Raw genomic sequence first — 23,608 nt, 5'->3', positions numbered from 1 at the left:
TTTTATGCAGTTAAAAGTAAGTTTTCCATTGTATTAATTTTTATTTAAAAATAAATCAGTTTGGAAAAATTGAGGTAAGTTTTGATCATCAGAAAGTTATTGTATAATCTTATCAATGCTTTCCATTTCTTTCATTATCTCTACAAGCTTAAGCAACCTAATAAACTACATCCTTTTAGGTTCACTTGCCTCAATCTCAAAAATTCCATCTCTTTTGATTAAAATGGACATTTAATGGACTTCTTGACAAAAAATGTTACTCTACTCTGCTAATAACATAATTTTATAATACTCTTTATGGTTTCCCATCTGTTGTATATTGTTCATTATTGTTATTACTAAGTAATAATTTGCAATTTTTTTTTTCTATTTTAGAATGTGACAATTTCTTCCACTGCAGTTAATGCAATACATGATAAAGCAAAAGGAAATATATCAGAATCTGTGAATCTGGTATGTATTTATTGAACAAGCAGTTCATATAATATGCTTTCTTTAAAATTAGAAAAATAAAATGCTTCAATTTTGTTGCAAAGAAGTTGATGAGAAGTTATTACAAATTAGTATTATTTCTCCCTTTATATAGCTTTTAGAAAAAATAACTACTGCTGCAAGTTTTCATTTCGAAACTGAAGCTGGAAGTCTTTCACAACTTGTAAGTCTGGGAAAAAAGTCTGTTTTTCTGTCTCTTGCTTTGTGTGTTGTGGGAAGTGGGGGGGGGTGCATGTGTGCATTTCTGTGAGAGTAAGTATCATTATTATTATTCTTTTTTTAATTCATACTGTTTATTTCTAGTCATATTGAATCAGTATAGTGGATCATGTTTACTTCTTAGTTATGTTATGAGCACCATTACAGTATCGAATTATTTTTTCTTCTTTACGTAAACCTAAAACATCAGGAATGACATTTCACTTTCATGAAATGATGATGATATTTCAATCTTACAAGAATTGAAAAATGTTCAGTACTAAGTAGTGTTGTATAGTTTGGTGTAGTACAGTCTGCTCTCACCATAGCAAACTACATTAAAACAAAGTAACCCACCATACAAGTTACTGAAGGGTCATGACCAAAGCAACAAAGAAACTATTTCTTATTTAAAAAAACAAACAAACAAAATATATACATTTGGTCGTCGACTTATGACCGATTTCTCTTCTGACTGATAGGTTGTAAGTCGATCTGGTCGTATGTCGGCCATATATTTATTAACAGTATTCTTTAGACTTTCTAATCTTTTTATCATCTTTATAATTTATTTTTATAATCTTTTAAATTTATAATTATGTATATTGTACATAATGTGAAAAATAATACTGTACACTGTACTGTAAACACAAAAATACAATCTAAAATTAATGTAAAAATTAATACAAATGAAATTTACATCAATTTTTAATCTTTGCTTGTGCTGGGTTGTGGATCGTCAGGGTCATGTTCTTGAGTTGAGGTAGGAGATGTTCTCTTGATGAGGAACATGCTGAGCTTTGTTTGAACAGTTTGTTTCTTTTTTTCTTCATATATCTCACGATAACAGCGCACAGCATCTTGAATGATACATTCAACCTTTGTGAATCGTTCGACATTAGGTTCCATTGCTTCGAAACTGGTGAGAGCTTTATTCAGTTGCGAAAAAGAATCTGATAAACTCTTTGGAGTGGATTTCTTTTCTGGCTCCTCTTCTTCTTTCTCTTCTTCCTCTCTCACTTTTTTCTTTTGACACTCTCTGTGCTTCCAATTCAATCAACTCTTCATCCGAAAGTTCTTTTATTTCACAATCTAGCAACTCATCTACGTCTTCTATTTCACATTCTAATTTAAGATTTTTTGCAAGTTTAACTATTTTTTCTGTAATCACTTCCAGTTCCTCTCCTTTTTCAAATCCTTCAAATGTATTCGCATAACATTTTAGACCCTTTTTCCAAATTCCCGACATACAATTCTTTGTTGCACAACCATGCGGTCGAAATATTCTTGATACACTGAAGAATGTTGTACTGGTTCCAAAAGTCTCGCAAAGATAAATCAGCATCAGAATCTATCGCTTTGATGGCTTGCACGAATGTCATTCTGAGGTAGTGAGCCGTGAATGCTGAAATAGCACCCTGATCCAAGGGTTGAATGAGAGCGGTTGTGTTAGGTGACATAACACAACACAACACAACCGCTGTGTTGTGTTAGGTGACATAAAAACCACTCTAACACCATGTTGAAAGTCATCCAGATGAGGAGAGTGGCCAGGGGAATTGTCCATAATCAATAAAATCTTGAAATGGATACCTCTCTCTGCAGAATATTCACAAGCCTGGGGAATAAAGCAGTTCATGAACGAGTCTTCGAATAGTGCTTGAGTCATCCAAGCTTTAGGGTTTGAACGGTAGTAAATGGGCAGTGTGTGCTTGTTGATGTGCTTAAATGCATGGCAGTTTTCTGAACAATAAATGAGAAAAGGCTTCAGCTTAAAACCTGTGGCATTCCCACCAAGCAACAGAGTCATCCTTTTTTGCTTCTTGGTGTATGTACGTATGATTAGGCATGCATTTCCATTGCAAGCCGGTTTCATCTATGTTAAATATTTGTTCCGGTAGATAACCTTCTTCTTTGATTAAAGAGTCGAAACTATCAAAGAATTTTTGGACTTCATCTTTATCTGCACTTCCTGCTTCTCCTGTGACACGTACATTATGCAAAGCAAATCTTTTTTTTAAAATGCTTAAACCATCCAGTACTAGCCTGAAAATCTTCTGCATAAGCATCTCTGATGCGTGATTTTAAACTCTGAAACAGACTTCTAGCCTTCGCTTGCACTATGCAAAGGCTCATGGGTGAATTTTTCTGTATTAAATCTTCCATCCACATGAACAACAATTTCTCCATTTCATGGATGGGGTCCCTGTCGTTGTTTGGTTAAAATTGTAGACTTCATAGGTGTGAAACCTTTCACAGCTTCCTGAATTCTTTCTTTGTCCTTAAGTATTGTTGATACCGTGGAATGTTATAACTTCAAGTCACGTGCTATCGTATTCACTTTCTTTCTGCCTTCATACTTCTGGATAACTTTCACTTTACACTCTAAATCAATAGTTTTCCTTGACTTCTTAGCTAGCGTATCTGTAGATGAAGGCATTTCCTTTTACTAGACATTTTACGGGTAGTATTTCAGTAAAATTTTAATTAATACACCACACGCAATACTTGAAAGCGACTGAGTGTATGTGAGAGATAGTTATCGTGTGATAACTATCATATCCCATAGTTATCATACGCACAGCTGCCTGATTTATTATTAATTAATTAATTAATTAATTTTTTTTTTTTTTTTTTTTTTTTTTTTTTTTTTTGTGGTCATAAGTCACATAGGTCGTAAGTCGACGACTAGGTGTATATTTAATTTAAGTTGATAGCTTATTATGTCTGTAAATGAATGCTAGGAGCATCAGAAAGAAAGGGGTAGAGTTTGTTGCCTTCATCAATATGTTGGGAGCTCAGATTGTAGACATTAATGAGACCTGATTATCAGAATGAGACTTTCATATTGTGTGTAAAGGGTACAGTATCTTTAGGAAGGATAGAAGAAGAAGGTGCATGCTGCTAGTGACATCAGATGAGTTGAATCCAGTTAGTGTTGAGATCTGTGATTATGGTACTAGCAACAGTTTTTCATGGCAGTGAGTTTGTAGCCATCTAATGTGAAGTGGAGTGGAATATAACAAGATCAAATATATAGTGGGGTGTTGTTACAGACCTGGTGGATCTGTTGCTAGTGATGAAGAAATGCATTACCAAATAAAGACAATGAGCACAAAAAGAGTAATCATAATGGGGGACTTTAATTATCCAAACATTGTTTGTGTAGCAGTAAAATCATATGAGAAAAATGAAACTGAATTTATTGAGCTGTTGTGAGACAACTTCCTTAAGCAGCATGTGACAGAAGGAACTCAAGGTCAAAGAGTGTTAGTTTTGATTATAGTGTCAGAGGGTGTTTCATTTAAAGATGTAACTATTCTGCCTCTGGTTGGTGAGAGTGATCATGTGGTATTCACTTGGGAAGTGGCTAAGTTTATGAATGTTCCATTCAGAAAGGGTTACATGTTGAACTACAAAGCTGGAAATTATGACCAAGTGAGGAGTATCCTGAGTTCACTGCAGCAGTGGTATCGGTTGCTGGATGAGAAGAATATCAACAGTACATGGGAAGCATTTAAAAAATACTTAAATGATGTGATATCAGCATATGTCCTGAGAGTTCAAAGAATACCATGTGCATAAGAATGATGTCCATTATGAAAATTATAAGCAACAGTCCAGAAGAGTCACAACTTTTGTACAGAAAGCTAAGTTTGAGTATGAAAAGAAACTGGCTATGCAAGCTAAAGACAACCCCCCAAAGAATTCTATCATTATGCTCTAAGTAAAAGAAAAAATGAATATGAAAGAATAACTCTGGTGAATGCAGATGGTGTGTGGGTAACAGATACAGAAGAGGTTGTTCAACTAATGTGTGTCCTTTTTGCTAAAAGTTATCAACCTGGTGTACACAACATTGAGCTCACTGCTACCTCTTCATTGGATGAAAAAAAACTCAAGGTGTATGAGAAGGAGGTATTAGAGCTGTTTCACAAACTGAATAAGAATTCATGTGATATGAATTGATGAGATATCAGCAGGGATGCTGAAAGAGTGTTCAAGTGAACTGGCTATTCCTTTGACCAGGCTATATAATTTGAACAGGGAAGATTCCACGTTAATGAAAAGAATCTATGGTAATCCCATTGCACATGGGTGGTGCAAAGACTGATGTAGCCAACTATCAACCTATATAATTTGAACAGGGAAGATTCCACGTTAATGAAAAGAATCTATGGTAATCCCATTGCACATGGGTGGTGCAAAGACTGATGTAGCCAACTATCAACCAATCAGCATCTCAGGAGTGATGGTGAATTTTGGAAAAGTTGGTTAGGGTTCTCATTTAGAAATGGGTTGACAGAGAAGCTCTACTTTGTAATGAACATCATGGATGGACTAAGGGAAGGTCATATTTTAGCAACTTTGACATGTTTTAGGCCTTTGACAGAATACAGCATGAAAGACTGTTCATAAATTTGAGAATATGGGATTGGATTATAAAATATTAGTGTGTATAAGAGGATGACTGACTGACAGATATCAAAAAGTGGTATACAGTTGATGTGAGTCTCCAAGATTTAAATATTAGCATGTATAAGAGGATGGCTGACTGACAGATATCAAAAAGTGGTATACAGTTGATGTGAATCTCTAAGATTTAAGGTAACCAGTGGTGTACCACAAGGATCAGTCCTTTGTCCACTGTTATTCAGTCTGTACATTTTAATAACATTGGGAAGGATTTGACAGGCGACATACAGCTATTTGCTGATGATGCAAAGGATAATTAGGAATGCACTGATATGCAGTACTTGTAGAATGATTTGTGAATAGGCTGGAATTGTGAGCATGGGAAAATGGATGTCAGTTCAATGTCAGTAAATGTAAAGTCATACCATTTGGCATGATTAGATATCCAGTCCCACTAATATAATATGACATTATGCTAGAAGAAATTGATCATGCAAGGAATCTTGCACGTGTTAGTAGATAGGAAGTTGAAGTTTATGGGCCATGTAGCAAAGATTGCAAATACAACTCAAAAGATAATTTCAGTGCTGAAATGAACTTTGGCATATAAAGATAAGGATGTCATTTTTCCTCTTTACAAGGCATTGATAACACCCCACTTGTATTATTGTTTGCAGGTCTGGTCTCCTGGTTTCCATTGTGATTCTAATACAATGGAGAGAGATTGCAAAGGAATGTATTAAAAATGATTTCAGGATAGTGGAATACGATTATGAAGACAGATGGAAAATTTGTAGACTGCAGACACTAGCAAACAGGAGAAAGATGGGTGATATGATTGAGACTTACAAACTTCTGACAGGGTCATACAGGATTTCAGTTGATGGAATTTTTCATTTTGTGGAGGGTTGGGAAAGGATGAGAGAGCATCCTTGGAAGCTGAGAATGAGTACCTCCAAGAAGGGGGTGAAATCTAGATTTTTCTCTCATAGAGTGCTGTGTAATTGTAATGGATTGCAAATGGATGTTGTGCGTGCAAGCAGTGTGAATGAATTCAAGAACAAGTATAACAGCTAGTGCACGTAGTATGTTACCTTCTTCGATGAGTCCCTGACTTGCTGGAGTATCTCTTAATAATAATAATAATAATAATAATACATATTCCTGTCACTCCTGTGAGTTTGCTATAGTATATTCACTGAAGTATGATGTAGTACTATGAAGTACTACAAGAACTTTACATTATTACTATCTTGTTGTCTGGTGGATTACTATTATGATAGGACTGCTTAATTAATACAATATTACTATCAACAAGATTCTTCAAATATAAATTCAAATACAAATACAAATATTCTTCAAAAAGTATTCTTCAAAAAAACAATATTCATATCAACAATATTCTTCAAAAGCAAGCTCATTTGTTAGTTCTCCAGTATCATCAGATCTTGCATTTTAAAAGATCTTCTGTGGTTCTACTATCTCCATCATTCTATATAGATTTTCATCTTCCTTTCTTTTTTTTTTCTTGGTATTTGAATTCTAATTATCATTGTTAGTAGTAATCGAATTATTATCTGAGACCTGCAGGTAGTTGAGCACTCTTTGAGGGAGTCTGTACAACACCCAAACCAACTATCATACTTTCCCTTAAACTCATTCACACTTCATGCACTCACTACATTATCAGCATGAGTGGAAACTCACACACTGCTCTGTGAGAGAAAATCAAGATTTAACCCCCTTCTTAACCACAAATAAACTTCTTAACTTACACTGATCCCTCATGTTCTCTCCTCACCTTCCATATAATGACATCATTCAACATGTCATGCACAGTCATTCTGTACATTATTCCCTGTGTTATTCATTATCTATATGGATCACATTATGAAGGAAAGTGGTATTAAACATAATATCAAAATTGGATATGTTAATGTCAGCTCTTTGCTTTATGCAGACGATGTTATACTTCTAAATAAATCTGCTAATTTCTTATTTAAGATTTCTTAATTAAAAAAGCTAATTAAGATTCTCTGACTAATTTGAATAACTGTTGTAATAGATATGGTATGAAGGTCAGCAATAAAAAGACAAAAACAATGAAAATAGTCTTACTGTGGCCGCACTACATTGTTCAGAAAGCCTGGACAGAGGGACAAATTCCCGATGAGTGGAGTAGAGCTCTCATAGTACCCATATATAAAAAGGAAATAAAACTGAATGTGAGAATTACAGAGGCATTTCATTACTGAGTGTTCCTGGTAAGATATATACAAGTATACTTGAGAAATGGTTGAGAAGAATTGAGGAAGAAAAGCTTGGTGAAGAACAAGCTGGTTTCAGGCCAAATAGGGGCTGTCAGGATCAGATCTTCACTTTACAACAAATAGTTGAGAAAGAATGGGAATATAACGAAAGATCTATATTAAAGTTTTGTCCTTCTGAGAAAGGCATATGACAAGGTGCCAAGAGAGAAGCTATTCAATATGCTACAGTTATATGGTGTCAATGGGGCATTATATCAAGCAATACTTAGTATTTATTTGAATTGTAAGTCAGCAGTTAGAATTGAAGGAAGTACAGGAAGATGGTTTAATGTTAAATCTGGTGTGAGACACAGATGTATGTTATCCCCTCTGTTATTCATTATCTATATGGATCACATTATGAAGGAAAGTGGTATTAAACATGATATCAAAATTGGAGATGTTAATGTCAGCTCTTTGCTTTATGCAGACGATGTTATACTTCTAAATAAATCTGCTACAAGTCTGCAAGATTCCCTGACTAAATTGAATTACTGTTGTAATAGATATGATATGAAGGTCAGCAATAAAAAGGCAAAAACAATGAAAATAGGCAGAATCATTGAAAATGTCAACTGTATTTTGAACGGAGAACCTGTGGAACAAGTAAAACATTTCAGCTACTTAGGCATGATTTTTAGTGAAGATGGTACATTAAATATGGAAATAGACAACAGAATCAACAAAGCTGGTATGGTAGGAAGTCAGTTGAATAAATTCATATGGAATAAAAGCGAAATTAGTCGAAACACTAAATTAGCTGTATACAAGACAGTGTTCAAACCAGTTTTAACGTATGGATCTGAGAGCTGGGTCAGAAGTAAAACACTTGACCAAAGACTAGAGACCGCAGATATGAGAATTGTGAGTAAGATTAGAGGGGTGAACGGATGGCATCAATGGCAATATTATTTTAAAAACGAGGATATTAGGAAAGAACTTGACATTGTCAGCATCCAGGAATGCGTTAGGAGAGCTAATCTCAGGTGGTATGGTCACTTAAACAGAATGGGGGAGTAAAGATTAGCAAAACAAGTGTTCTCTGCCAGGAAAAACGGACCCAGGAAAACGACCCAGAGGTAGACCAAGATATAGGTGGATTGACATGGTGCAAAGTGCCTTAAATGATAGAAATATAAGATCTGATAATGTTGGAGTCTTGACAAGTAACAGACTGATTTATAGGAAAATTGTAGATAGGAAGTTAGTAATGATGTAAATTTTTTATGTAGTACTATCATATCCTGTACACCCTTTGAGGGTACATGGCAGGAATTTTACTATTATTACTATTACTATTATTACGGGCAACTCCAGGGAGTCATTAGACTCATCGAGGGAGGCCCCAAATCATATTCATCACAACTATTTGACATTCATAAAGTATCTATCATACCTCGCCTTAAATTCATTCACTGTCACAGCATCCACTACAGACTCAGGGAACGTATTCCACTCATTCACTACTCTAAAAGTAAAGAACCCAGCTCTAACACCTTTACTAACCACACTTTTGCCCAGTTTCCATGGATGTCCCCTAGTCCTCCCACAACCAGCCCTGTTCTCAAAAATATCTTCTGAATTAATTTTATAGAAACCCTTCAGTAATTTGAATGTCTCAATCATATCTCCCCTCCTCCGCCTATCAACCAATTTTTGCAACCCACAAATCCTCAACCTGTTCTCATACGGTTCATTCCACAGACCTGCTATCATCTTGGTCACTCCCCTCTGGATCCTCTTCACCTCCTCCCCATCAAGAAGAAACCTAGGTGACCAAATCTGAGCACAGTAGTCTAGATGGGGTCTTATCAAAGCTCGATAGAGAGGAACAATAACCTGCTTGTCTCTACTTGTCAACGTATTCTTCAGCAACCAAGTGATTTGATGAGCTGTTTTGGTCACTTTTGCAATGTGTCCCCTAAATTTCAATTCCTTATCTACCAACACTCCTAAATCTCGTGCCTCATCAATTTCCTGGAGCAGGGTTCCACCAATGCAGTAAACTGCCGCCAATCTTTTCACCCCAAAATGCATAACCTTACATTTTGCCACATTAAACTGACATCCATTCTCCTTAGCCCAGACCTCCAATCTATCCAAATCATCCTGCAAAATTTTGACGTCACCTGCATTCACTATTGCCCTACCCAACTTCGCATCATCCGCAAACAAATGAACTGTTCCTCTCAGATCATTTCCTATATCATTTATGAACAAATTAAACAGCAGTGGTCCAAGAACAGATCCTTGTGGCACACCACTAGTCACAGGCCGTCTTGTGGACTCTACTCCCGAGTAAACCACTCTCTGATATCTCTCCATCAACCACCCTCCTATCCATCTCACCAACCCTATGTCCATTCCCATATGCTGCAATTTACTGATTAGAATTCCATGTGGAATCCTGTCAAAGGCCTTGGCAAGGTCCAGTAGAATCACCGTAAACCCATTACCCTTATCCAGTTCAGCCGTCACTGTGTTATAATACGTGAGCAAGTTACTGAGGCATGACCTACCCTTCACAAAACCATGCTGTCCCCGATACAGTATCCCATTTTCTTCTATCCAATGTTGTATTTTCCTCTGGACTATTTTCTCTAAGACCTTGACAATGATTCCTGATATGCTAATCGGTCGGTAAATTTACAACAGCAGTCTTGGAACCACCTTTATGCAGTGGAACTATTTTCCCCTCTTTCCAACCGCTCGGGACTAACCCAGACCCGAGACTCAAATTAAACAAAATGGTCAAGGGTACTGACAATTCTTTAGCTGCTTCTCGTACAACACGAGCTGGTATACCATCCAATCCCACAGATGTATTGACATTGAGGTTATGCAATAGACTACTCACCTCCACTTCATTAACCACAATTCCCGTATAATCTACTGGTTTATTCGTTTCTGCAATGTCACCACCTGGATGATATACTTTTGCAAAGTGCTCACTCAGTAACTCAACTATCTCAACTGATTCAGTTACCTCCCTACCATCGGCATTCTTTAAAATCAATCTGCCATGTACATTTTTCCTTTTACTTGCTACATATGTAAAAAACTGTTTAGGATTCTCTTTAGCCTGCATGGCCAATGTTCTTTCGTAATCCTTTTTTGCTTTTCTTACCACACTCGTCACCCTTCTGGCCTGCGCTTTATACCGTTCATGTGCCTGCCGGTCACCCTTCTCCTTAAATTCCCTCCATAGTTGTTTCTTTTTTTGCAACTCAAGCTTAATGGTGTTATTCATCCATTTAACCCCTACTTGATTTATTATTCGGACTCTAGGTATACAGTCAGCCATTGCTTCATGCAAGCACTTCTTAACTACCTCCCATGCACTATCAACTTTTAGTCCTTGCAGTTGTACATGCCATGGCACTGAACCAATCAAACTCCTAAGCTTGTCATACTTTCCCGCCCGATAATTCCACATGTACCCTGTCTTAATTGAAAATTCTACACCTTTAGCCACCTCCCAAGTTAAGACCCTATGATCACTCTCACCGATTGCTGGCAATGTGGTCATATTTGTTACAGCCAAATCCTCAGATGTAATTACTAGGTTAAGCACTCTCTGACCCCTAGTATTTTCCATTACATGCTGTCGCAGATAGTTATCCCTTAATAACCGCTTAAAATCCAGTTCCTTCCTCCCGTGTATCCTCTCCTCACTCCAATCAATGCGACCATAGTTGAAATCTCCCATAATAATCACCCTCTTTCCACCCATTTCTTCTATTTGCTTGTGCATACTGTCACCACCATCTTTTCCATCACCTGGTCTATAGCAGCACCCAATTGTATATTTAGTTCTTCTAGCCACTAACTCACACCAAATGGCCTCAAATGTGCTCTTTTCTCTATCCTGCAATTCAACTTCTCTTCTCCTTGGCTGGAGCTCATCAGCTATCATCAACAACACTCCTCCCCCCATTTTATTCTCTCTGTCATTCCTGAACACACTATACCCATCACATTCAATCCCACTAGTTTTATCATCTACAGTCAGCCATGTTTCACTAATACCTATAACCTGTGGTCTGGAAGTGCCAACCATGGCCAAAAACTCTTCCTTCTTGTTCCTAATACTCCTAGTATTAGTGTACATGAATTTAAGACCCCCATTAGCCCCAACCCTACCTTGATGCCTTATATTAACTATCCCACTCTGATTTGTTGTCCTTATTTGCTCTGGCATATTATATTCATTATTACATTCAACTGCCTCCATAAGGACTGTATCTCTACTCCCCCCCCCAACAAATCTAGTTTCCCTGAATTTGCACATCCACTACATTCAGCAACACTTTCTCAAGTCTTTTTACACCGTAACCATTCAAATGCAAGCCATCCATCTTATATAGATCCTTTCGCCCATCAAACTCACTCCACACATCCACAAATTCCACACCACTCGTCATACATAACCCACGCATAAAGTCATTTGCAATTATAGCCCTCCTTTTAAACATTTCACTGTCATACCGTGGCAAAAGACTAATCATTCTAACTCTCTCACTCTTTTCTTTTGCTACCTCAAACAATTCATTCAGGTCTTCAATTCATTCAATTCAATTTGATGATGATGAATTTTTCTCATCCTCTTTTCAAATATGTTTGCATAAATCTTACCTAGAGCAAGTAGTAGAGAAATTCCTCTAATTCTGACATTCAGCTTTATTCCCTTTTATATCGATGGGCACTATAAGAGATAGTCTCCAATCATATGAAATTCAACCTTCTAACCAGGCCCTCTGACTTATGCAGAGTGGCCATTACAAATCTTTTATTACTGCATATTTGAGCATTTCTGATTAAATATCATCTACTGCTGCCTTTCCACATTTTTTGATGGCTTTTTCCAAATCAAGTAGTATTATGTACTTCTCTTTGCATTGTTTCGCATTGTTCTAGTATGATTCAGTATGAAATCCAGTTTTATCTTACCTAAACTAAGTGATGGCCTCTTCCAGTTTCAAATCCTCTATACACTGTTGTATCCTGAACTATCTTGAAGATATCACTATCAACAATGACACAGTGTCAATAAGGCTTTTCTTATGTCTTTTGTGCACATCTTTATGTTGGAATATAGTGTTAGTAATGACTATTCTGTGTCCAGAAATCCAGCAAATACTTACCATTGTTATTAGCTTTGCCTTATTCTACAAATTTTCCTGAAATGTTCCTATAGGCCTGGTGGGATTCATTTCCTGCTCTGTTTAAATCTCCAACAAGGACTACTTTTTCGATTTTCTTTATGTCAGCTGCCTGGCTCTAAAAATTCCTCCACTTCTTCTGTAGAAGAACTTCTGTGGGACCACAGGCACAAATAAGCTTCATTGCCCATTTTGGGACTTAGCTGACCATTTGTCAACTAAATCCCAAATTGCCAGCCCATCCTCATTCATCCAGTATCCAGTAGATACCTATTAACAGGGTGCAACACATGAAAGTGAGGATTGGACATTAGGTTAGAAGCTCCAGTCAAGTTTTCTGCATTCCTGAAAGGTGATGTCATCTCCTCCCATTTATTTGACTTTGACCCTTAAGTGACCCCAATTTTTTTTTTTTTTTTTAAATATGATTAAAACATTGCTCACTAACTTATTTAATGCTTAATTAGATTCATGGGTGGAATTTTTTTTAAGTGCCTTCTATGATTTGATTATTCTTTTCAGATGACTCTCAGAAACATTATGCTAATCCCAAAGACATTCAATGAATTTTATGACCTCAGATAGCATGAGGTCTCATGTGTTCTGTTCACATTGATGCCATGTGAACAGAACACATGAGATGAAACTAATGAATTGGGAACTAGGAACTGAGGATTTTCTTATAGTTAAATCAATTAGGGTTATGTTCCATTAAATTGATACTTTTTTTTTAAGTTTGACTCACTTCTATATAAACTTGCTTGTAGTATAGAATATACTCAAAACAAGTTTTATACCAGCCAAATTTAAGAATATAATGAGCTTCTTTAGTGATACTAGCATCTATGGAAAGTTGAAAAACTTACCATAGAATATTAATTACCATGCATAGGCCAATTTATAACTTAAACCTTCTTATAATAAAATTGATCTTTTTTTATACTTCCAGCTTCTAGTTGGCTAGATAGTGATGTTCTACTGCAGGGTTTCCCAAACTGTGTTCCACAGAACACCAGTGTTCCATGGAAGGTGAATAAGTGTTCTGTGAGAAATTCTCCTGGAATTTGTCATTTTAGTTTTCTAAGCATTTTTCATGAAGAAATATTTTATAGTGGAAATATTCTGAGGAGAATAATATTTGTGCATATGTTGAAAATCTCAGACCCAGAATGCCAAATAACATCTGTGTATCGTTAATTTTCACACATTGAAACCTTTCAACATTTGGGAAAGGGAATACCACTGTTTATGACCTGTCATAAAAATTGCCTGCAAGTGAATTATAACAATGGGCGGCATATCTTCTGTTCTCAAAACTGAAGGAAATGATATCTGTGTAGCAAATGTCAGTGACCAAGCGGTATATTTTTAAATATGGAAATGTTCATGAATTATTGTTAATTTTTGCACATCGAAATCTTTCAACAATCGGGAAAGAGAATAACACTGTTTATGACTGGTCATAAAAATTGCCTGCAAGCCGATTACAACAATGGGCGGCATATCCTCTGTTCTCAAAACTGAACGAAATAACATCTGTGTTGCAAATGTTAGTGACCAATCTGCAAGGAAGTATAAAGAAAATTTTTTCACTGAAATTGAAGATCAACATAGTCTGTATTCGGTTCTCAAATCTAGTAATACTGAATACTTCACAGGTTCATATTGTAGGGTGAAAGTTTCGAAACTGTAGTGCTGTGATTTTTTAAAAGTAATAGGCCTGCAGATTTAAATTTTAATATGAATAAGAGACAAGGGACTTTGTTTAATTTTGGTATTAAGAAATCTCTTATTGAAGGTGTTTGTGACGCAACAGATAGTGAGTCATCCACAACCAGCCTACAAAGCAATCTCCAGGATGTATAAAGGAGGGGAAAACTACCAGCACACAGGAGGTAAAGTCTGCATTTACTCGTAAGTACTTATTATAAATTTAATAATATTATAATTCCTTCTTGATGGGGAGGAGGTTGAGAGGATCCAGAGGCGAGTGACTAAGATGATAGCAGGTCTATGGAATGAACCATATGAGAACAGGTTGAAGATTTGTGGGTTGCAGAAACTAGTTGATAGGCGGAAAAGGGGAGATATGATTGAGACATTCAAATTGTTAAAAGGATTCTATAGGATTAATTCAGATGATATTTTTGAGATCAGGACTGGTGGTGGGAGAACTAGGGGACACCCATGGAAGCTGGGCAAGAGCATGGTTAGCAGGGGTGTTAGAGCTGGGTTCTTTACTTTCAGAGTGGTAAATGATTGGAATAAGCTGCCAGAGTCTGTTGTGGGTGCTATGACAGTGAGCGAGTTCAAGGCAAGGTATGATAGATACTGTGAGAATGTTGAACAGCTGTGTGAACATGATGTTTAGGGCCTCCCTCGATGAGTCTAAGGACTCCTGGAGTAGCCCGTAGTAGTAGTAGTAATAATAATAATAATAATAATATTATAATATTATTAAATATTAATAATATTATAAATTTTTGGTGATCAGAATGGGATATGTCAATGAAAATCAGCACAAATTAATTTAATGATGTTTATGTTTAATTGATGTTTAATTAATTAATAATTAATGATCAATTAATAATAAATCAGCTAAATTAACAATTAACTTTTAATTAATACATTACAAAATAACCAAGGTGTTCTGTGAAAATTTCAGGATTTATGAAGTGTTCCGTTGTAGGAAAAGTTTGGGAAATGCTGTTATACTGGATAACAATATGAACATTAACTGTTCAGTACTTGTTTTAGAAATTAAAGATAGTTAAACAATTGTTCAATAACTCAGTAAAGAAACCTAGCTTATAAAATTGCTTGGTATCTTTAACATATATATATATATATATATATATATATATATATATATATTTATTTATTTATTTATTTATTTATTCCCCCCCCCCCCCAGAAAGAGCTGAGTATTGAGGAGCTAGAAAGCCACCTAGTAAAGTTGAAGGTGAGTGATAACTTTTTATGATACTCACCTACAAAAAATTAGTAATAAACTAATTAATGATTTCACTATCTCTTATTATTATTGGATTGGGTCCTCCATGGAGTACGATGACTCATTTCCAGAGACCCAAACTATCCACACAATCTATCATACCTCTCCTTGAACCCATTAACAGACAAAGCACTCGCAACTGACTCTGGCAACCCATTCCACTCATTCACAACTCTCTCCAAGCAAAAAATCTAGTCTTCACACCCTCTACTAACCACACCTTTATTCAACTTCCAGGGATAACCCTTTGTTCTGGCCTCTCCAGCCAAGTGCTGAAACATTTCCCTTGCATTGATCTATAAAATCCTTTAAGGAACTTAAATGTTTCTATCATATCCCCTCTTTTTCTCCTATTAACCAACTCCTAGCAATCCACATGCCCTCAATCATCTATCTTCTCAGGGAACATTCCACATGCAACTCACCATCTTGGTCACTTGCCTTGCAATCTTCTCGACTGCTTTCTTATTCTCAAGAAACCCAGGAAACCAGACTTGAGGACTGTAATCCAGATGTGGACGTATCAAGGCCTTATAAAGAGGAAAACGACTTCCTTATCTCTACTTGTTAATGTGTTCTTCAATAGCCAAGTGATCATATGGACTACCTTAGCAACCTCCGTAATGTGCCCTCTAAACTTTAACTCTCTGTCTACCACCACCACTAAATCTCTAGCTTCATCTATTTTCTGGAGTATAGTGTCATCAGTGTGATACATAGCTTGTAATCTGTTTATCCCAAAATGCATAATTTTACATTTCTTCCCATTAAACTGATACCCATTATCTTTTGCCCGTATTGATAGCCTACAAGCCAAATAGCCCTGCAAGCTCTCCACATCTCCTTGATTAACTATTACTTTACCTAATTTCACATCATCAGCAAACAACTGAATATTTCCTTTCAGGTTATTTCCTGTATCATTTATGTACAAATCATACAGCAGTGGTCCCTTCACTGAACCTTGTGGCACACCACTGGTCACCTGTTTTCACCTTGATTCTGCCCCTCCATATATCACTTTCTGATATCTGTCCAGCAGCCTCCCTCTTATTCGCTTAACCAGTGTTCATATTCATCCCGATTTGTTTTAATTTGTGTAACAGAGTTCCATGTGATATTCTGTCAAATGCCTTTGCAGAATCATCATGTAGTTTATTCAACTCTGCTGTTACTCTATTATAAAAAGATAGTAAATTACTAAGGCATGACTGACCCTTCACAAAGCAATGTTGCCTCTCATGTAGTATCATATTTTTTATCCATCCATTCTTGAGTTCTCTTTTTCATCAATTTTTCCAGTACTTTTACCACCACACCTGAGATACTGATTGGTCTATAATTTGCTAATGCAGTCTTAGAACCTCCCTTATGCAAGGGAACTATTTTGCCCTCTTTTCATCCCTTAGAATTCCACCAGAGCTGAGACTTAAATTAAAGTGTCTAGTCAGAGGCATTGCCAGTTCCTTTGCTCATTCTTGCACTACCTCTTGCTTCAGTTATAATTGCCATATCATGAGACCTTGGAGTCTAGTTGAAAAATATACTCTAGACATGTATATTGATTTTGTTTAACAGTTATTTGCTTAGATCCACTTAATTCCCATTCTAATCTATAATGGATACTTCTCCATAGGATCACAGTGCTCAGTGATATTTAAATAATAATGTACATTTGATAACAAATAGTTTACATGCATGTGAAAGCACATATTATGGTTCATAATAAATTTAGTTTAATCCTTTATCCAAGCGTGAGCAAACAAAGTTTGCACCTGAAAGTATCTTCAGGACTGGGGTAAGGTAGTGCAACACCAGGCCGACTCCTTGCAAAGGTGGAGCAAGCTACTAACACTCCTATCTCAGTATCTCTCATAATGCAAAACACATCTCCTTGCAGATATGCCTAATATTATGCATTAAGGGAAGGGCCACTACCCAGACTAGTTTTGACCTTTATTGAGGTCTCTTCAGTGGGAGCTTGGGCCTGGCTCCATCTAAAAGAATGTTTATTCCTGTCATTGTAAAAATAGAATTTAGCTTGATGTAAAAATGTATTTATTTTTATTTATTTAATTTTATATATATATATATTTTATTTATTTATTTATTCGTTATTTTTAAAAAAAAATTTTTTTTTTCACCAGAGGTCATGCCAGTAGAATAACATGTGATCAAATCATTGTTTCTCTGGCTTACAGTTAATGATGTAACTCAGCTTGTTCTGTATACTTATGTACACTCCAGATGATGATCTTGATGTGAAGATCGAAATGTTGGGATAATAAAAAAAGTTTTTTTAACACGGTTGTAAATTCCATAAAATTTTTAAAATGAATGCTGATCACCGTGTAACCCTAAAAGAAAGGATTACGATAATTCATGGAGATTCGACCCACAAGCAATGTAATCAATACGGTAAGCTGAAGATCCAAGTTTCAAATTTGATCAATCGACTGGCGTTTTTAAAACGGTGTAGGGACAGCGATATCACTCCTAATTGCATCAGGTTAAAGAAAAAAATTCACTTCAACAAAGGCACAAAGAATATACCACCGCATGGAGAAAGCACTACTGAGAGAGCAGATCCAAGCTACCAGAAAGAACCTAGCCGCTACACAAAACCAGCTACTAAAAGAAAAAACGGAACTATCTAGCTACTTAAACGCAGATATCTGGATAATCCTAGAAAGGATTATGGACAACACAGTAAACCACATCCAACAAATGAAGAAAGAACACCTAATTTCCAAATTTCAAAGACTAAAAGAATTACAAAACCAACCACCATATTCAAAGTTTGCCACAATGAACAATAACAACAACCAACCAGAAGCAAGAAACAACAGGAGCCACCAATCACCCACAGGTATCAATAACATAATTAACCTATCTAACCACGCTCTAAACAAAGACAAAATCTCTATACTTAACAAAGGTTTAAATTTTGCTATATCACCAAACACGATAGACAAACTTGAAGTTATTTGTAATATGGAAAGAGGCCTAAGATTCATACCTAATAACATAACAGACAAAATACGTATAGAAACTGCGAACATTTTAAACCATAACAAAACAATAACAAGCAATGTAACTAAACACGAATTAACAGCGATGAAATCACTTAAAACAAATCCGAAAATAGTAATAACTAGAGCCGATAAAGGAAATGCCACTGTCATTTTAAATCATACCACTTATATAGAAAAAATGAATCTGCCGGTCTCTGACAATAACACATACAAATTAGTTAACTACAACCCAACTAACAGAAAAAACAAAACAAAACAGAGAAACTATTTAAATCAATTACCACATGGCCTGAAAATACAGTAAAAAAACTGTTCCCTCATTACACGTGCTCCCCTAGAATTTACGGGCCACCAAAAATTCACAAAGAAAACACCCCGCTAAGACCTATCTTTGAAGGAATTGATAGCCCCATGTATCACTTAGCCAAAAAATTAGCAGCAACACTCGAGGAGTTGGTAGGTCATTCCCCTTCCTATATCAAAAACACACAACACCTCATAAACATCATCAAAGACATTACATTAGAAAAAGATGATTTATTAGTCAGTTTTGACATCTCTGCCCTCTTTACAAATGTCCCAATCAACGACACAATCCTTCTCCTTCAGAACAAATTCCCTCCAGAACTCACAGTGCTTTTTGCACATATATTACGGTCAGGTTATTTTGTATGGCAAAACGCCTTCTACTTACAAAAAGAAGGCACAGCCATGGGCTCCCATTATCCCTCCCCATTGCTAACTTTTACATGGAACATTTTGAGAACAACTTGCCCTAGATTCCTTCCCTTTAAAACCCAAAGTCTGGCTTAGATACGTTGACGATGTTTTCACGATCTGGTCTCATGGCCGCCAGACATTAGACACATTCCTTAGCCACCTAAACAAACAACACAAATGCATACAGTTCACAATTGAAATTGAAAAACACAACGCACTTCCGTTTCTAGATACGCTTGTCACACATCTTCCCTCGGGCAATCTTTCCTTCACTGTTTACCGAAAGCCGACACATACGGGACAATATATACACATAAACTCCTATCACCACCCAACACAAAAACTAGGTGTCAACAACACGCTAAAAAACAGAGCTCAGACGATTTGTTCCAGTGAACAGGCACTGAAAGATGAATTTAAAATTATCAGTAATAACTTACAAAAAAACGGATACAGCCAAAATACTATAAACAAAATTCTCTACAAAACCACAATAAAAAACAAAGACAAACCGGACTACAGTAAAACTATAACCATTCCCTACATTAAAGGAATATCAGACAAAATAAACAGAGTACTACAAAAGTACAACCTCAAAGCCACCTTTAAACCTGCAAAATTAAAAAACTTACTCAACTCATCCAAAGACCCACTCCCTCCACTAGCTCACCCTGGAGTATACTGGATTTATTGTACTTGCAACATACCATATATAGGAGAAACAGGATGCACTATTCCTATTAGACAAAAAGAACATAAATGACACATTAAATATAATAATTATGGTGAAGCTGGTCTTTCTGATCAAGTCCTGAATACCTTACACAGAATTGACTGGAAAACCACCAGCTGTCTACATCACACTAGAACATGGTATGAATGAAAATTCAAGGAAGCCTGTGAGATTATCAGCAACCATCCCAATCTTAACAACAATGATGGTTTAAAAATCCCAAACATATGGAAAGTATATTCGACCTTCTTCACCAAGAACAACTAGAAACAGGACTGTAGAAAATCCAGTATTGTAAATCAAAAATAAGAATTGTAATAATAAAAATAGGACACCAATTGTTTCTGAAAGAAAACCATCTAAAAGAATGTTTATTCCTGTCATTGTAAAAATAGAATTTAGCTTGATGTAAAAATTTATTTATTTATTTATTTATTTATTTATTTATTCATTATTTTTTTTTTTTTTTTTTCACCAGAGGTCACGCCAGTAGAATAACATGTTATCAAATCATTGTTTCTCTAGCTTACAGTTAATGATATAACTCAGCTTGTTCTGTATACTTATGTATGCTCCAGATGATGATCTTGATGTGAAGATCGAAACGTCGGGATAATAAAAAAGTTTTTTTAACACGGTTGTAAATTCCATATAATTTTTAAAATGAATGCTGATCACCGTGTAACCCTAAAAGAAAAGAAAGTTCCACTTGAGTTTTGTTGTAGTTAGGGTATATAGCAAAGTCACGTTATCTGTAAGGAAAATTAAAAAGAAAATTGTATAATTTATACTGGTCTCCCTCACAAGAAGTATAGGCACATAGTTTTGATGCAAGAAGACCTTATTGATGTATTCCTTGAACAGCTCGAGGTTATAGTCCTTGACAAAATAATGTACAGATGATGTTCCAGAGGACATGGGCAGATGGAATGAAAGAGAAAGATGAGAAGTTGATTCAATGAGATTTTAAGCTGGACTAAGAATAAAGGTTTTTCACATATGTTTGGAATAGTTCAGTTGCAAAATATTCTCGTAATGCATGTGATACTCTCACCATGTTTCATTCATTTGATTACTGCATGCTTTGCCAGGTGCTGTCGCTTAATTACCTTAGTGTTTGTTTTATATGTTGGTGTTTATAAATGTTAATGCCTGTTAGTAATGTGAATATCCCAGTTTTTCCCGTGGGGGAAAACTGCATACAAGATAATATGGATAGTTGGCTTAAATTTAAATGTTGTGGCATGGAAAGTCACTTAGTGTATTCAATGAAAAAAAAAAAAAAAACTTGATATATTGGACTTAATGGTATAGATATGAATTAAAGTTCCCAAATCCACCTGCAGGGACATTTTGCCTGATAAATAAGCTGGTTCACTTACCAAAATAATTTGAAAAACACCAATTTATGGGTTTGATTGTGGTAGTATGTCATCCAAACACAAATAAATCCATTGCATTGAGTAACACGATTTTGTTTAAAATAAAATGATAAATTTTATAACATTTTTAAAAGATCTGTCAACAAAATCGAAAAGAACTGATGTCAGTTTGACTGGGAGTGAGTTGAACATACATTATGACATTAAGATTACATAGTAATGCATGAAGTTTAAAGAATAAGTTCTCAGGGTTTAAGTCCGTGGCATGAGACCACTTGGCCTCATGATAGAAAAAAGGGAATCCATGATAGGAAGAAGAGAATGTTTGAATTTTTAACTGGAGTAGTTATGCTGCACATTGTGAGGAATCTGAATATTGGTTTATTTGATGTAAAAGAAGTGAGAATGTGTATTACTTATCATGCAAGATTTGGACTATAAAATCAATGATACAATGAATTCCTGTTTGAAGGGAGAGGAATTTGCGATTTCATTATAGATCACATAATGGAAGTTAAGACTTCCATTATGTGATCTATAATCCATTACATGGTGAATAATGAGGTTTGAACTTTCATTGTAATAGAGGCTCAACCTGTAAGTTGTTTCATAGTTAAGGATGGAATAAATAGTCATAAAATTATCAACTGATCACTTAGACAGGGAAAAACGAAGTATATTATTGAGAGATTTTCATATATGGATAACATATTAAACATATATAAATGATAGCAATAGATAGTAAATAAATTTGCTATGCAAAAAATAATTATCTTGGATTTATAATAACAAAGGAATTAGTGATGAATCATTTACCCAAGACTGTGTTCTGTTATCAGTCTTTTGCTCTTATCTTTAACTAGACAGGAACCAGAATACTTCAAGTCATGTTTAAAATATATATTTTTGTAAATGAAATCTTATCTATGTATAACTATAATTACTGAAAAATACAAGCTTCTGGATAGAATTTGTGTCTTTCTGTTAGTGCAGTAGCTATGCTTGTAATCCTTTTTGAAACTTTCAAAAGCAAACACTGGCTATAAAATGATAATGGATATGTATTAACCTTGCATTTAATAACATAGACCTACAAATTCAAATTGGTGGACTTCATTCAGATAACTTGATATGCATAAATTTTATATTTTGATTTTAAAAATGAGATTTTTTTTATTTACATAAAAAATGTTTGCAATTAAGAGAATATTTAACAACTATTTATTTCTCTAAATTTATTTATTTTAAATAAAATAAATAAATTTGGCTAACAGACACCTCTTATTTATAAAATTAATATGTGCCTGTGTAGCCCTGTAGAAATGGCTTTTTGCTTCCATTGTACTAAGATCTCTCCCCTTTCCTCTAGTCCCAAAGAATGTTATGAGGTTTGATTCTAGTCACCAACTAGAGGAACTTTTAGGCCTTTCTTCAGCCAATTTCCAAGTTAATGGATCTCTGACACAGTCAAGTAGAGTTTGCCCTTCTAGAAACTTGGGTTTTATTCTTCAGATCAAAAAAATTGGCCATAGAACTCCTGTTTCAGGCATAATATATATATATATATATATATATATACACACTGTTTGGGTTCCACAAGATGGCATTACTTGTCTGTCTAATCTCTTCTCTGTAATCCTTGTGATAGATTGAGCTCACGGAAGGATGGAGATTAGGCCAGTTTGCAAGAAAGTCAGTTAGATCTGAAGGGTCCTCTAATGATCCTTATTAGAGGATCTAATGATCCTCTAATAAATCCTCTAATGCCCATTATTCCCAAAGGGAATAATGGGCATTAGAGGATTTTTTTTAAATGAAATTGTTGCAAAATAAAGATATCTTTATGTGCTCAAAGGAAACAACAACTCAGACTGACACATCCTTAAGATATTCCAATCAGTTATATATACGTATATAGCTGATGTCAGTTTGACTGGGAGTAAGTTGAACATACATTATGACATTAAGATTACATAGTAATGCATGAAGTTTAAAGAATAAGTTCTCAGGGTTTAAGTCCATGGCTTAACGTATAGTTAAGCCACGGACTTAAACGTATAGTTTTTACTTCTTGAATGAAATTTAATTGAATGAATGTTAAGTTTAGAATGTTCTGTATGAACTTATTAGATACTTCATAATAGAAAT

General features: G+C 35.4%; 1 protein-coding gene across 1 annotated transcript in view; it reads left to right on the top strand.

Moving 5' to 3' along the window:
- Window positions 1-23,608, top strand: part of LOC150098383 (leucine-rich PPR motif-containing protein, mitochondrial-like) — a 446,274-nt gene that overhangs the window by 204,884 nt on the left and 217,782 nt on the right. The window contains exons 18-20 of the mRNA XM_090405178.1: window positions 376-453; window positions 587-655; window positions 15,492-15,539. Coding sequence (XP_090261304.1) covers window positions 376-453; window positions 587-655; window positions 15,492-15,539 — 195 coding nt within the window. The remainder of the gene's footprint in view (window positions 1-375; window positions 454-586; window positions 656-15,491; window positions 15,540-23,608) is intronic.

The sequence above is a fragment of the Typopeltis vanoorti genome, chromosome 15, assembly GCF_054136105.1.
Source record: "Typopeltis vanoorti isolate ZY-2024b chromosome 15, IOZ_Tvanoo_1.0, whole genome shotgun sequence".
In the NCBI taxonomy this organism is placed as follows: domain Eukaryota; kingdom Metazoa; phylum Arthropoda; class Arachnida; order Uropygi; family Thelyphonidae; genus Typopeltis; species Typopeltis vanoorti.
Note: the sequence above shows the minus strand (reverse complement) of the source record. Positions and strands in the feature narration are given on the sequence as shown.